General features: G+C 50.2%; 1 protein-coding gene across 6 annotated transcripts in view; it reads right to left on the reverse strand.

Moving 5' to 3' along the window:
- Window positions 1-16,595, reverse strand: part of LOC110513475 (vacuolar protein sorting-associated protein 13B) — an 818,772-nt gene that overhangs the window by 407,120 nt on the left and 395,057 nt on the right. For all 6 annotated transcript variants that reach the window (XM_036938036.1, XM_036938048.1, XM_036938043.1 and 3 more), the window contains exon 22: window positions 2,880-3,007. In XM_036938036.1, coding sequence (XP_036793931.1) covers window positions 2,880-3,007 — 128 coding nt within the window. The remainder of the gene's footprint in view (window positions 1-2,879; window positions 3,008-16,595) is intronic.

The following is a 16,595-nucleotide window of genomic DNA, read 5'->3' on the forward strand; positions in this document are numbered from 1 at the left end:
ACACATCTACCCCCTCACACTTCTACCCCCTCACAGTTTACTATCACACATCTACCCCCTCACACATCTTCCCCCTCACAGTTTAATATCACACATATACCCACTCACAGTTTACTATCACACATCTACCCCCTCACACATCTACCCCCTCACAGTTTACTATCACACATCTACCCCCTCACACATCTACCCCCTCACAGTTTACTATCACACATCTACCCCCTCACAGTTTACTATCACACATCTACCCCCTCACACATCTTCCCCCTCACAGTTTAATATCACACATATACCCACTCACAGTTTACTATCACACATCTACCCCCTCACACATCTACCCCCTCACAGTTTACTATCACACATCTCCCCCTCACAGTTTATTATCACACATCTACCCCCTCACAGTTTATTATCACACATCTAACCCCTCACAGTTTACTATCACACATCTCCCCCCTCACAGTTTATTATCACACATCTACCCCCTCACACATCTACCCGCTCACAGTTTACTATCACACATCTACCCCCTCACAGTTTACTATCACACCTCTACCCCCTCACAGTTTACTATCACACATCTCCCCCCTCACAGTTTATTATCACACATCTAACCCCTCACAGTTCATTATCACACATCTAACCCCTCACAGTTTACTATCACACATCTCCCCCCTCACAGTTTATTATCACACATCTAACCCCTCACAGTTCATTATCACACATCTAACCCCTCACAGTTCATTATCACACATCTACCCCCTCACAGTTTATTATCACACATCTACCCCCTCACAGTTCATTATCACACATCTAACCCCTCACAGTTCATTATCACACATCTAACCCCTCACAGTTTAATATCACACATCTACCCCCTCACACATCTACCCCCTCACAGTTTATTATCACACATCTAACCCCTCACAGTTTACTATCACACATCTACCCTCTGACACATCTACCCACTCACAGTTTACTATCACACATCTCCCCCTCACAGTTTATTATCACACATCTAACCCCTCACAGTTTACTATCACACATCTCCCCCCTCACAGTTTACTATCACACATCTAACCCCTCACAGTTTACTATCACACATCTATCCCCTCACAGTTTACTATCACACATCTATCCCCTCACAGTTTACTATCACACATCTATCCCCTCACAGTTTACTATCACACATCTAACCCCTCACAGTTTACTATCACACATCTAACCCCTCACAGTTTACTATCACACATCTACCCCCTCACACATCTACCCCCTCACAGTTTACTATCACACATCTACCCCCTCACAGTTTACTATCACACCTCTACCCCCTCACAGTTTACTATCACACATCTCCCCCCTCACAGTTTATTATCACACATCTAACCCCTCACAGTTCATTATCACACATCTAACCCCTCACAGTTTACTATCACACATCTCCCCCCTCACAGTTTATTATCACACATCTAACCCCTCACAGTTCATTATCACACATCTAACCCCTCACAGTTCATTATCACACATCTACCCCCTCACAGTTTATTATCACACATCTACCCCCTCACAGTTCATTATCACACATCTAACCCCTCACAGTTCATTATCACACATCTAACCCCTCACAGTTTAATATCACACATCTACCCCCTCACACATCTACCCCCTCACAGTTTATTATCACACATCTAACCCCTCACAGTTTACTATCACACATCTACCCTCTGACACATCTACCCACTCACAGTTTACTATCACACATCTCCCCCTCACAGTTTATTATCACACATCTAACCCCTCACAGTTTACTATCACACATCTCCCCCCTCACAGTTTACTATCACACATCTAACCCCTCACAGTTTACTATCACACATCTATCCCCTCACAGTTTACTATCACACATCTATCCCCTCACAGTTTACTATCACACATCTATCCCCTCACAGTTTACTATCACACATCTAACCCCTCACAGTTTACTATCACACATCTAACCCCTCACAGTTTACTATCACACATCTCCCCCCTCACAGTTTACTTTCACACATCTCCCCACTCACAGTTTTCACACACCTTCTCCTTCTCAACTCGAAGTGGATTCAGCAGTCAACCAGTACAACAACACATTCTACTGTCCTTTTCCAGAAAAATACAGAAAAATACCCCGTGACTAATTGGGTACATGTGTATCAGAAGAGTCAGCCATTAGGTATTGTGTTTACACCACAGTCAAATAAACTAACTGACTGTGTTTGGAATCTCCAGTCGGTCCTTCAGTACCAGCTGTGGGACGGTTCTGTTCAGCTCTACTGACAGCAGGACAGAGACAAAACCACTGATCACTGTTACACGGTGTGGTCAGGACCCAACTGTACTGGGCTGAGAGGAGGAGACGCCACGCAGGGACGGACGGACGCGCCACAGGGTGGTGAGGTATCAGAGGATGGTTGGGAAGAAGTGGAGAGGAAGACAGGGAGAGAGATAGGGGAGGAGAGGCAGGGGAGGAGAGGCAGAGGAGGAGAGGCAGAGGAGGAGAGGCAGAGGAGGAGGGAGGAGACGCCACGCAGGAACGGACGGACGCGCCACAGGGTGGTGGGGTATCAGAGGATTGTTGGGAAGAAGTGGAGAGGAAGACAGGGAGAGGAGGAGGTGGGGAGGAGATGGAGAGGAGGAGGAGGAGGGGGGAGCGAGAGGAAGATGTATAGAGAGATGGTGGGAGGAGAGGGAGAGGGGGAGGACAGGGAGAGGAGGAGGGGGGAGGAGTGGGAGAGGAAGACATGTAGAGAGATGGTGGGAGGAGAGAGAGAGGAGGAGGGGAGGAGAGGGAGAGGAGGAGGGGGGAGAGGGAGAGGAGGAGGAGTGAGAAGCGTATGTACCTGTAGTGTGAGTCGTTTGACGGCGTCCCAGACGTGAGAGATTAGCTCCTTCATACGTTCCTCTGGGGTGGTCCAGGTCTCTGGAGAGGAAGGCATCACCTTCATAGGGATGGACAGAGGACGGGACTCTGGGGAGGGAGGGAAAAAGAGAGAGGGGGAGAGAGGGAGAGAGAGACAGAGTGAGAGGGAGAGAGACAGAGGGAGGGAGAGAGAGAGAGAGTGAGAGGGAGAGAGACAGAGAGAGAGGGAGAGAGAGAGAGTGAGAGAGAGAGAGAGAGAGAAGCACGGTTAATATACCATTATTAGGAGATGGGACCAGAGAGAATGGGAGAGAGAACACAACAGAGTCCTAACAGGAGAGAGAGAGGAACATATATATGGAGCAGAGAGACATATCTACAGAGCAGAGAGACATATCTACAGAGCAGAGAGACATATCTACAGAGCAGAGAGACAGATCTACAGAGCAGAGAGACATATCTACAGGGCAGAGAGACAGATCTACAGAGCAGAGCAGGTTTGAACGTCAGATCCTCATCAGTATGGTACATGTATCAGTCAGGACATCTGAACGACACTTCACTGTGAGCTCATCTGTGAACCCACAGAGAGAGAGAGATGAAAAGCCAAGGGGAGTGTGAACATTCATGATGGTGGACAGAGATATTCATGACAAGGCTTGAAGGTCCTGTCTCCTGACGTGACTACGGATGTTTGTTCCAGCCAGCAGATACTGATGGTAACAAACAGACACACATATCACCACACAACACAAACCACCAAGCCCTGTTAAACTAGCCTGACCAGGAGACCTCCCCGTTAAACTAGCCTGACCAGGAGACCGCCCCGTTAAACTAGCCTGACCAGGAGACCGCCCCGTTAAACTAGCCTGACCAGGAGACCGCCCCGTTAAACTAGCCTGACCAGGAGACCGCCCCGTTAAACTAGCCAGACCAGGAGACCGCCCCGTTAAACTAGCCTGACCAGGAGACCGCCCCGTTAAACTAGCCTGACCAGGAGACCGCCCCGTTAAACTAGCCTGACCAGGAGACCTCCCCGTTAAACTAGCCTGACCAGGAGACCGCCCCGTTAAACTAGCCTGACCAGGAGACCGCCCCGTTAAACTAGCCTGACCAGGAGACCTCCCCGTTAAACTAGCCTGACCAGGAGACCTCCCCGTTAAACTAGCCTGACCAGGAGACCGCCCCGTTAAACTAGCCTGACCAGGGAGCAAGCCCCGTTAAACTAGCCTGACCAGGAGACCGCCCGTTAAACTAGCCTGACCAGGAGACCTCCCCGTTAAACTAGCCTGACCAGGGAGCAAGCCCCGTTAAACTAGCCTGACCAGGAGCAAGCCCCGTTAAACTAGCCTGACCAGGAGACCTCCCCGTTAAACTAGCCTGACCAGGAGACCGCCCCGTTAAACTAGCCTGACCAGGAGCGAGCCCCGTTAAACTAGCCTGACCAGGAGACCTCCCCGTTAAACTAGCCTGACCAGGAGACCTCCCCGTTAAACTAGCCTGACCAGGAGACCGCCCCGTTAAACTAGCCTGACCAGGAGACCGCCCCGTTAAACTAGCCTGACCAGGAGACCGCCCCGTTAAACTAGCCTGACCAGGAGACCGCCCCGTTAAACTAGCCTGACCAGGAGACCGCCCCGTTAAACTAGCCTGACCAGGAGACCGCCCCGTTAAACTAGCCTGACCAGGAGACCGCCCCGTTAAACTAGCCTGACCAGGAGACCGCCCGTTAAACTAGCCTGACCAGGAGACCGCCCCGTTAAACTAGCCTGACCAGGAGACCTCCCCGTTAAACTAGCCTGACCAGGAGACCGCCCCGTTAAACTAGCCTGACCAGGAGACCTCCCCGTTAAACTAGCCTGACCAGGAGACCGCCCCGTTAAACTAGCCTGACCAGGAGACCGCCCCGTTAAACTAGCCTGACCAGGAGACCGCCCCGTTAAACTAGCCAGACCAGGAGACCGCCCCGTTAAACTAGCCTGACCAGGAGACCTCCCCGTTAAACTAGCCTGACCAGGAGACCGCCCCGTTAAACTAGCCTGACCAGGAGACCGCCCCGTTAAACTAGCCTGACCAGGAGACCGCCCCGTTAAACTAGCCTGACCAGGAGACCGCCCCGTTAAACTAGCCTGACCAGGAGACCGCCCCGTTAAACTAGCCTGACCAGGAGACCGCCCCGTTAAACTAGCCTGACCAGGAGACCGCCCCGTTAAACTAGCCTGACCAGGAGACCGCCCCGTTAAACTAGCCTGACCAGGAGACCGCCCCGTTAAACTAGCCTGACGACTCAAACTGCTCTATATACTCAAGTCTGAAGGCACACTACCATTGGTTGAGGTTCATTCCACCAAAGCAACGTAAACTCCAGTCTGAAGGCACGCTACCATTGTGTGACGTTGAACCTGAACCAAAGAATCTTTGAGACGTGTTTCCTGGAGACGGCGGATATAAAATACATTTTTAAAACATCTGCAACAATTTTATCCGTTCGACAGGGCTGGATTGTTATTTTGTCAAACTTCCTTTATTGCGACAAACGATGGAAACCGTTTTTTAGAATATATGCCGATTGCCAGGTGTAGTAGACCTCACAGTGAAATGCTGAATACAACAGGTGTAGTAGACCTCACAGTGAAATGCTGAATACAACAGGTGTAGTAGACCTTACAGTGAAATGCTGAATACAACAGGTGTAGTAGACCTCACAGTGAAATGCTGAATACAACAGGTGTAGTAGACCTCACAGTGAAATGCTGAATACAACAGGTGTAGTAGACCTCACAGTGAAATGCTGAATACAACAGGTGTAGTAGACCTTACAGTGAAATGCTGAATACAACAGGTGTAGTAGACCTCACAGTGAAATGCTGAATACAACAGGTGTAGTAGACCTCACAGTGAAATGCTGAATACAACAGGTGTAGTAGACCTTACAGTGAAATGCTGAATACAACAGGTGTAGTAGACCCCACAGTGGAATGCTGAATACAACAGGTGTAGTAGACCTCACAGTAGAAATGCTGAATACAACAGGTGTAGTAGACCTTACAGTGAAATGCTGAATACAACAGGTGTAGTAGACCTTACAGTAGAAATGCTGAATACAACAGGTGTAGTAGACCTCACAGTGAAATGCTGAATACAACAGGTGTAGTAGACCTCACAGTAGAAATGCTGAATACAACAGGTGTAGTAGACCTTACAGTGAAATGCTGAATACAACAGGTGTAGTAGACCTCACAGTGAAATGCTGAATACAACAGGTGTAGTAGACCTCACAGTGAAATGCTGAATACAACAGGTGTAGTAGACCTTACAGTGAAATGCTGAATACAACAGGTGTAGTAGACCTTACAGTGAAATGCTGAATACAACAGGTGTAGTAGACCTCACAGTGAAATGCTGAATACAACAGGTGTAGTAGACCTTATGCTGAATACAACAGGTGTAGTAGACCTTATGCTGAATACAACAGGTGTAGTAGACCTCACAGTGAAATGCTGAATACAACAGGTGTAGTAGACCTTATGCTGAATACAACAGGTCTAGTAGACCTCACAGTGAAATGCTGAATACAACAGGTGTAGTAGACCTCACAGTGAAATGCTAACTTACAGGCTGAACAATAGGTAAGTAAAGAAACAAAACAAACTTTGAAAGGTAGGCGGGACACGTGATGTCGTCACTTAACTAGAATCTCCACTCTGTATCTAAGCATCAGTTAGCTAGCTAGCTACAGGTAGAGGGCATGGTAAAGTCATCAGTGTGGCTGGCATTAGCATCAGCTAGCTAGCTACAGTAGAGAGGGCATGGTAAAGCCATTAGTGTGGCTAGCATTAGCATCAGTTCGCTAGCTACAGTAGAGAGGGCATGGTAAAGCCATCAGTGTGGCTAGCATTAGCGTCAGCTAGCTAGCTACAGTAGAGAGGGCATGGTAAAGCCATTAGTGTGGCTAGCATTAGCATCAGCTAGCTAGCTACAGTAGAGAGGGCATGGTAAAGCCATTAGTGTGGCTAGCATTAGCATCAGCTAGCTAGCTACAGTAGAGAGGGCATGGTAGAGCCATCAGTGTGGCTAGCATTAGCATCAGTTAGCTAGCTAGCTACAGTAGAGAGGGCATGGTAGAGCCATCAGTGTGGCTAGCATTAGCATCAGTTAGCTAGCTAGCTACAGTAGAGAGGGCATGGTAAAGCCATTAGTGTGGCTAGCTGGCGTTAGCGTCACAGGTGAGAGAGGGACTGTGGGGTCTCTGAAGAGACATTAAGACACATTATTCCATGATTTAAAGGTCTGCCTGCTAAGCTCAGCAACTCGCTGTACAGCTCTCCTCTCCTCTGTCCCACAGCTGTCAGGAAACTATGGCGATGATGTCAACCCTCCTGAAATACCTCTCTTTCCTAAGTATCACTAAAACAGCTGAGGGTATTTCCAAGGTGTCAGAGCGAAATCAAGATGGCCGGCGGGTTTTTGTGGTCGCCGTGGCAACCTACCTCATGCTGAGGGTGGAAGGACTGAGCTCACAGGTGTGTGTGTGTGTGTGTGTAAGTTTCCGTGTATATCTAGGTAATTATGACAGAGAGTGGCCATACATTGACCAAGATAATCCCGTCTCCTCCCCTCGCCCTAATGTCTCCTCCCCTCGCCCTACTGTCTCCTCCCCTCACCCTACTGTCTCCTCTCCTCGCCCTACTGTCTCCTCTCCTCGCCCTACTGACTCCTCCCCTCGCCTTACTGTCTCCTCCCCTCACCCTACTGTCTCCTCCCCTCACCCTACTGTCTCCTCCCCTCGTCCTACTGTCTCCTCCCCTCACCCTACTGTCTCCTCTCCTCGCCCTACTGTCTCCTCTCCTCGCCCTACTGTCTCCTCCCCTCACCCTACTGTCTCCTCCCCTCGTCCTACTGTCTCCTCCCCTCACCCTACTGTCTCCTCTCCTCGCCCTACTGTCTCCTCTCCTCGCCCTACTGTCTCCTCTCCTCGCCCTACTGTCTCCTCTCCTCGCCCTAGGGGCCCTGTTGTGGTAGTGGGGAGGGGTGTAGAGGTGGTGGGGCCTGATGTGGGGAGGGGTTTAGAGGTGGTGGTGGTGGTGGTGGTGGGGCCTGATGTCCCAGAGGCCCGACCCAAAACAACACGGTCGGTGCAGGAGAGGCGGACGGAGCGTCCTACTGGTCAGACTCAGACGGCGAGCACACCACCCACCCCTTCCGAGCATATTACTTACCAATGTCCCAATCTCTAGATAACAAGGTGGACGAAATTAGGGCACGAGTTGCCTTCCAGAGAGACATCAGAGATGGTAACATTCTCTGTTTCACGGAAACATGTCTCACGTTGTCAGAGTCGGTACAGCCACCCGGTTTCCTCACGCATCGCACCGACAGAAACAAACATCTCTCTGGTAAGAAGAAGGGCGGGGGTGGATGCCTTATGATTAATGACTCATGGTGTGATCATAACAACATACAGGAAACTCAAGTCCTTCTGTTCACCTGACCTAGAATTCCTTACAATCAAATGCCGACCGCATTATCTCCCAAGAGATGAATGCATGAATATATAATATATAATTCTAGTCACAGCCGTGTATATCCCAAGCAGATATTACTGCACTGTCGGAACTAGAAGCACACGCATTTCACTACACTCGCATTAACATCTGCTAACCATGTGACCATTAACATCTGCTAACCATGTGACCATTAACATCTGCTGACCATGTGACCATTAACATCTGCTAACCATGTGACCATTAACATCTGCTAACCATGTGGCCATTAACATCTGCTAACCATGTGACCAATAACATCTGCTAACCATGTGACCATTAACATCTGCTAACCATGTGACCAATAACATCTGCTAACCATGTGACCATTAACATCTGCTAACCATGTGACCATTAACATCTGCTAACCATGTGACCATTAACATCTGCTAACCATGTGACCATTAACATCTGCTAACCATGTGACCATTAACATCTGCTAACCATGTGTATGTGACCAATACCATTTGATCTGAGGTGATGGTGGTGGGGGTAGTGGGGAGGGGTGGTAGAGGTGGTGGTGCACGCTGTGGTAGAAGGGATTTGGGGGTGCAGTGGTGTGAGGCTGGGCTAGGAGGGGGTGGGGTGTTGATGGTCGCGGGGGGGGGGGGGGGATCAACCATGACAGGCTCCCAGCTACTGACTACAGTCCTCTAACCTTAAAGCCAATTCATGCTTGATGGAGGATGTGACGCAATGCCGAGCCTCTGGAGGCTCTCAGAGGCCAAACGGGGCTCCGTAACGCATCGCCGCGCGTCTCCCAAATGCTGCAGAGGCCGTATCACCGTAAATGCTGCACGGCCAATGCAGACGTCGGGTTGACCATGAAGCGCCTTTTTACCCCGAAAACATCAACAACCACCGCTCTTCTCTCTCCCTCCGTCTGTCACCATGGTTTGGCTGGCAAATGGCACCCTATTCCCTATATAGTGCACTACTTTAGACCAGAGCCCTATTCCCTATTTAGTGCACTACTTTTGCCCTGCGTAGGGAATCGGCTGCCATTTGGGACGGAGGCTTAGACTGCTGGGGACAAACCTGTCCCCCAGGATGACATCATGAGTTCTGACCTGTCCTGTTCTGACCTGTCCAGTCCTGGTCTGACCTGTCCAGTCCTGGTCTGACCTGTCCTGACCAGTCCTGGTCTGACCTGTCCAGTCCTGGTCTGACCTGTCCTGACCTGACCAGTCCTGATCTGTCAGACCTGTCCTGACCAGTCCTGACCTGTCCTGACCCAGGGTAGGCCCAGGGTAGGCCCAGGGTAGGCCCAGTGTGGTCCCAGGGTAGGCCCAGTGTGGACCTAGGGTAGGCCCAGTGTGGTCCCAGGGTAGGCCCAGTGTGGGCCCAGGGTAGGCCCAGTGTGGGCCCAGGGTAGGGCCAGGGAAGGCCCAGAGTAGGCCAATGGTAGACCCAGGGTAGGCCCAGTGTGGGCCCAGGGAAGGCCCAGGCAGGTAGAGACATTAGAAGCATTACAGCTCCATCTATTAAACCAGACACAGGTCTGGAGAGGAGAACACATAGGGATTCATGCTGGAGGTCTGTTAGAGAGGCTGGAGGTCTGTTAGAGAGGCTGTAGGCCTGTTAGAGAGGATGAAGGCCTGTTAGAGAGGCTGTAGGTCTGTTAGAGAGGCTGTAGGTATGTTATAGAGACTGTTAGAGAGGCTGTAGGAGAGGATGTAGGTATGTTAGAGAGGCTGTATGTCTGTTAGAGAGTCTGTAGGCCTGTTAGAGAGGCTGTAGGTATGTTAGAGAGGCTGTAGGTATGTTAGAGAGGCTGGAGGTATGTTAGAGAGACTGTAGGTCTGTTAGAGAGGCTGTAGGTCTGTCAGAGAGGCTGTAGGTCTGTCAGAGAGGCTGTAGGTCTGTCAGAGAGGCTGTAGGTCTGTTAGAGAGGCCGTAGGTCTGTTAGAGAGGCCGTAGATCAGTTATAGAGGCTGTAGGTCTGTTAGAGAGGCTGTAGGTCTGTCAGAGAGGCTGTAGGTCTGTCAGAGAGGCTGTAGGTCTGTTAGAGAGGCCGTAGGTCTGTTAGAGAGGCCGTAGATCAGTTATAGAGGCTGTAGGTCTGTTAGAGAGGCTGTAGGTCTGTCAGAGAGGCTGTAGGTCTGTCAGAGAGGCTGTAGGTCTGTCAGAGAGGCTGTAGGTCTGTTAGAGAGGCCGTAGGTCTGTTAGAGAGGCTGTAGGTCTGTTATAGAGGCTGTAGGTCTGTTAGAGAGACTGTAGGTATGTTAGAGAGGCTGTAGGTCTGTTAGAGAGGTTGTAGGCCTGTTAGAGAGGCTGTAGGTATGTTAGAGAGGCTGTAGGTCTGTTATAGAAGCTGTCAGAGAGGCTGTAGGAGGCTGTAGGAGAGGCTGTAGGCCTGTTAGAGAGGCTATAGGGCCTGTTAGAGAGGCTGTCAGAGAGGCTGTAGGTCTGTTAGAGAGGCTATAGGTCTGTTAGAGAGGATGAAGGCCTGTTAGATAGGCTGTAGGTCTGTTAGAGAGGCTGTAGGAGGCTGTAGGAGAGGCTGTAGGCCTGTCAGAGAGGCTGTAGGTCTGTTAGAGAGGCTGTAGGTATGTTAGAGAGGCTGTAGGCCTGTTAGAGAGGCTGTAGGCCTGTTAGAGAGGCTGTAGGCCTGTTAGAGAGGCTGTAGGTCTGTTATAGAGGCTGTAGGCCTGTTAGAGAGGCTGTAGGCCTGTTAGAGAGGCTGTAGGTCTGTTAGAGAGGCTGTAGGTCTGTTAGAGAGGCTGTAGGTCTGTTAGAGAGGCTGTAGTTCTGTTAGAGAGGCTGTAGGTCTGTTAGAGAGGCTGTAGGCCTGTTAGAGAGGCTGCAGGTCTGTTAGAGAGGCTGTAGGTCTGTTAGAGAGGCTGTAGGTCTGTTAGAGAGGCTGTAGGTCTGTTAGAGAGGCTGCAGGTCTGTTAGAGAGGCTGCAGGTCTGTTAGAGGATGTAGGCCTGTGAGAGAAGAAGTGTCTGGACTCAGAGTTCAGGCTTAGTGGTGCTGCGCTGTAGAGGCATGGGATGGGGCTCAAGGCTGTGTGGGCGACTCGCAGAGGTGATGGAGGGAGCATCCAGAGGCCTCTCAAACCTCCCACGCTGTAACGATTCCTCAGGGCCTACTCTCCTCACAGCTGAGTTCTGGAATATACTGGTTATTCCCTGTAGCAGAGCACAGGGTTGTTATTCCCCTGCCTCATGCCATTACAGCCCCACCCTCAACCCACCCTCTTCTAGAACTCTCTCTTTACTTCTCTCTCTCTCTCTATCACTGCCTCCCTCTCTTGTTCAGGGTCACTGTTGTCAATCACATTACATGAAACCAGGGGCTTTAAAAACTGGGGCCAAAGCATGACAGAAGAGATGAGAGAGATGGAGAGTCAGAGAGAGGGAAGGTCAGAGAGAGTCAGAAAGAGAGAGAGAGTCAAAGAGAGAGGGAATCAGAGAGAAAGAGAGGGAGAGTCAAGAGAGAAAGAGAGGGAGATTCAGAGAGAAAGAGGGAGAGTCAGAGAGAGAGGGAGCCAGAGAGAGAGTCAGAGTCAGAGAGGGAGAGTCAGAGAGGGAGAGTCAGAGAGAGAGGGAGAGTCAGAGAGAGAGGGAGAGTCAGAGAGAGAGGGAGAGTCAGAGTCATATAGTACAGTTTCCACATCACATCCTTGTATATATTAATATATATTCATTCACTAATTCTTCAGAGAGCCACTAACCGTCACAGATCACCTGTAACCTGGGTCTTTATAGAGAATTATTATTGACATCACTACAGGGATCACAACAGGAAGCACAGCGTGTTGCTGAAGGACAGAGAGCCACTAACCGTCACAGATCACCATAACATCACTAGTGGACGGGTCTTTCTAGAGAATAATTATTGACATCACTACAGGGATCACAACAGGAATCACAGCGTGTTGCTGAAGGACAGAGAGACACTAACCGTCACAGATCACCTGTAACACCATAACATCACTAGTGGACGGGTCTTTCTAGAGAATCATTATTGACATCACTACAGGGATCACAACAGGAATCACAGCGTGTTGCTGAAGGACAGAGAGACACTAACCGTCACAGATCACATGTAACACCATAACATCACTAGTGGACGGGTCTTTCTAGAGAATCATTATTGACATCACCACAGGGATCACAACAGGAAGCACTACGTGTCCCTCTGTCCTTCAGCAACACGCTGTCCCTACTCTGTTATTTAGAACAGGCTCCCTGTTCCTCTCTCTCTCCCCATATCTCCCTGCCAGGCTGGACTTGGCCGGTATGTTTCCCATTACAAGTGGTTTACAATAAAATGAAGTGTTGTATATTCTTTTACAGCTGCCACGCAGAGGCAGCGACTAACTTTTTAATAACCGACTGGGGTATTTGTTTTGGATGCAGGTCGCTGTTTATTTAAATATTTATCCGACTTCATTTGTTAGAGTGCTGTTGAAGCATGCCACAAAGACAGAGCAGGGTAGAACAGACTTACTGGCATGGAGGGATGGAGGGGTGGGGGGATGGGGGGATGGAGGGGTGGGGGGATGGAGGGGTGGGGGGATGGAGGGGTGGAGGCATGGGGGGCTGGAGGGGCTCTCCCTGTTTATCTCCTCTCTATCTCTCCCCCATTTTATCTCCTCTCCATCTCTCCCTCTGTTTCTCCTCTATCTCTCCCTCTGTTTCTCCTCTCTATCTCTCCCCCTGTTTATCTCCTCTCCATCTCTCCCCCTGTTCATCTCCTCTCTATCTCTCCCCCTTTTTATCTCCTCTCCATCTCTCCCTCTGTTTCTCCTCTCTATCTCTCCCTCTGTTTCTCCTCTCTATCTCTCCCCCTGTTTATCTCCTCTCTATCTCTCCATCTGTTTATCTCCTCTCTCTCTCCCCCTGTTTATCTCCTCTCCATCTCTCCCCCTGTTTATCCCTCTCTCCATCTCTCTCTCTCTCTATCTATCTCTATCTCTCCCCCTGTTTATCTCCTCTCTATCTCTCCCCCTGTTTATCTCCTCTCTATCTCTCTCCCCGTTTATCTCCTCTCTATCTCTCGCCCTGTTTATCTCCTCTCTATCTCTCTCCCTGTTTATCTCCTCTCTATCTCTCCCCCTGATTATCTCCTCTCTATCTCTCTCCCTGTTTATCTCCTCTCTATCTCTCCCCCTGTTTATCTCCTCTCCATCTCTCCCCCTGTTTATCTCCTCTCTATCTCTCTCCCCGTTTATCTCCTCTCCATCTCTCCCCGTTTATCTCCTCTCTATCTCTCCCCGTTTATCTCCTCTCCATCTCTCCCCGTTTATCTCCTCTCTATCTCTCCCCCTGTTTATCTCCTCTCTATCTCTCCCCCTGTTTATCTCCTCTCCATCTCTCCCCCTGTTTATCTCCTCTCTATCTCTCTCCCCGTTTATCTCCTCTCTCTCTCCCCGTTTATCTCCTCTCTATCTCTCCCCCTGTTTATCTCCTCTCTATCTCTCTCCCTGTTTATCTCCTCTCCATCTCTCCCCGTTTATCTCCTCTCTATCTCTACCCGTTTATCTCCTCTCCATCTCTCCCCCTGTTTATCTCCTCTCTATCTCTCCCCCTGTTTATCTCCTCTCTATCTCTCCCCCTGTTTATCTCCTCTCTATCTCTCTCCCTGTTTATCTCCTCTCTATCTCTCTCCCTGTTTATCTCCTCTCTATCTCTCCCCCTGTTTATCTCCTCTCTATCTCTCCCCCTGTTTATCTCCTCTCCATCTCTCCCCCTGTTTATCTCCTCTCCATCTCTCCCCCTGTTTATCTCCTCTCCATCTCTCCCTCTGTTTCTCCTCTCTCTCTCCCTCTCCATCTCTCCCTCTGTTTATCTCCTCTCTATCTCTCCCCCTGTTTATCTCCTCTCTATCTCTCCCCCTGTTTCTCCTCTCTATCTCTCTCCCCGTTTATCTCCTCTCTATCTCTCTCCCCGTTTATCTCCTCTCTATCTCTCCCCCTGTTTATCTCCTCTCTATCTCTCTCCCTGTTTATCTCCTCTCTATCTCTCCCCCTGTTTATCTCCTCTCTATCTCTCTCCCTGTTTATCTCCTCTCTATCTCTCCCCCTGTGTATCTCCTCTCCATCTCTCCCCCTGTTTATCTCCTCTCTATCTCTCCCCGTTTATCTCCTCTCCATCTTTCCCCGTTTATCTCCTCTCTATCTCTCCCCGTTTATCTCCTCTCCATCTCTCCCCGTTTATCTCCTCTCTATCTCTCCCCCTGTTTATCTCCTCTCTATCTCTCTCCCTGTTTATCTCCTCTCCATCTCTCTCCCCATAACCCTCTCCTGTCTACCTATAACCCTCTCTCCCCCCTCAGACTACAGACCTCTCCTGTCTACCCATAACCCTCTCTCTCTCTCCCCTCAGACTACAGACCTCTCCAGACCTCTCCTGTCTACCCATAACCCTCTCCTGTCTACCCATAACCCTCTTCTGTCTACCCATAACCCTCTCTCTCTCCCCTCAGACTACAGACCTCTCATGTCTACCCATAACCCTCTCTCTCTCCCCTCAGACTACAGACCTCTCCTGTCTACCCATAACCCTCTCTCTCTCCCCTCAGACTACAGACCTCTCCAGACCTCTCCTGTCTACCCATAACCCTCTCTCTCTCTCCCCTCAGACTACAGACCTCTCCAGACCTCTCCTGTCTACCCATAACCCTCTCTCTCTCTCCCCTCAGACTACAGACCTCTCCAGACCTCTCCTGTCTACCCATAACCCTCTCCTGTCTACCCATAACCCTCTCCTGTCTACCCATAACCCTCTCCTGTCTACCCATAACCCTCTCCTGTCTACCCATAACCCTCTCCTGTCTACCCATAACCCTCTCCCGTCTACCCATAACCCTCTCCTGTCTACCCATAACCCTCTCCTGTCTACCCATAACCCTCTCCTGTCTACCCATAACCCTCTCCTGTCTACCCATAACCCTCTCCTGTCTACCCATAACCCTCTCCCGTCTACCCATAACCCTCTCTCTCTCCCCTCAGACTACAGACCTCTCCTGTCTACCCATAACCCTCTCCTGTCTACCCATAACCCTCTCCTGTCTACCCATAACCCTCTCCTGTCTACCCATAACCCTCTCCTGTCTACCCATAACCCTCTCCTGTCTACCCATAACCCTCTCCTGTCTACCTATAACCCTCTCCTGTCTACCCATAACCCTCTCCTGTCTACCTATATCTCATTATTCCTCCCTACCGTTTGTTTTCTTTCTCTATCCACCATCATTACGTTGATAAATGATTGACTTTGTGAGAAAACTTAAACTAGATAAATAAATGTCCAGTGTAAACATGATCCCTCGAACCAGAACACAGCAGCCAATAACAGACTTCCATCAAGATACAAGAGCCGGGTCAGAAGTCTCCCCTCTCAGCCAATAACAGACTTCCATCAAGATACTAGAGCCGGGTCAGGAGTTACCTTCTGTCTCTCTCTGTCTGTCTCTGAGTGGGACGGGAGTCTCCCCTCTGTCTGCTTCGCTCTGTCTCTCTCTGAGCCAGGTCAGGAGTTTCCCCTCTGTCTCTCTCTGAGTGGGACGGGAGTCTCCCCTCTGTCTGCTTCTCTCTGTCTCTCTCTGAGTGGGACGGGAGTCTCCCCTCTGTCTGCCTCTCTCTGTCTCTCTCTGAGTGGGACGGGAGTCTCCCCTCTGTCTCTCTCTGAGCGGGACAAGAGTCTCCCCTCTGTCTCTCTCTGAGTGGGACGGGAGTCTCCCCTCTGTCTGCTTCTCCCTGTCTGTCTCTGAGTGGGTCAGGAGTCTCCCCTCTGTCTGCTTCTCCCTGTCTCTCTCATCTCACAGCGCATCATGAGTGTGATGTAACGTCTCCCTCCCTCTAGTCTGATACAGTGGGTTCTGGTGATACAGGAAACAGCAGTGGGTTCTGGTGATACAGGAAACAGCAGTGCTGGTTCTGTCCGAGTCCCAAACCGAGACCGCGACGAGACCGTTTCTTCCCGGAAAGCATCCTGACAGTGTCTCCATATCCCTACTCTGATCCACGGTTCACAGGAAACACATTACCTCTTAATCCCATCAGTTCAACAGCAAACAGGAACAGGAACAAAGCTCGTATTCCCTCCCAGTTGACCTTCCTAACGGCGCCAGATCAGAGAGTACGTTTCGTAGCTACAATGTGCAGTCGGTTCTGTTTCCCTGCATATCCTCCACAACGCCAGC

The sequence above is a fragment of the Oncorhynchus mykiss genome, chromosome 2 (assembly GCF_013265735.2).
Source record: "Oncorhynchus mykiss isolate Arlee chromosome 2, USDA_OmykA_1.1, whole genome shotgun sequence".
Classification (NCBI taxonomy): Eukaryota; Metazoa; Chordata; class Actinopteri; order Salmoniformes; family Salmonidae; genus Oncorhynchus; species Oncorhynchus mykiss.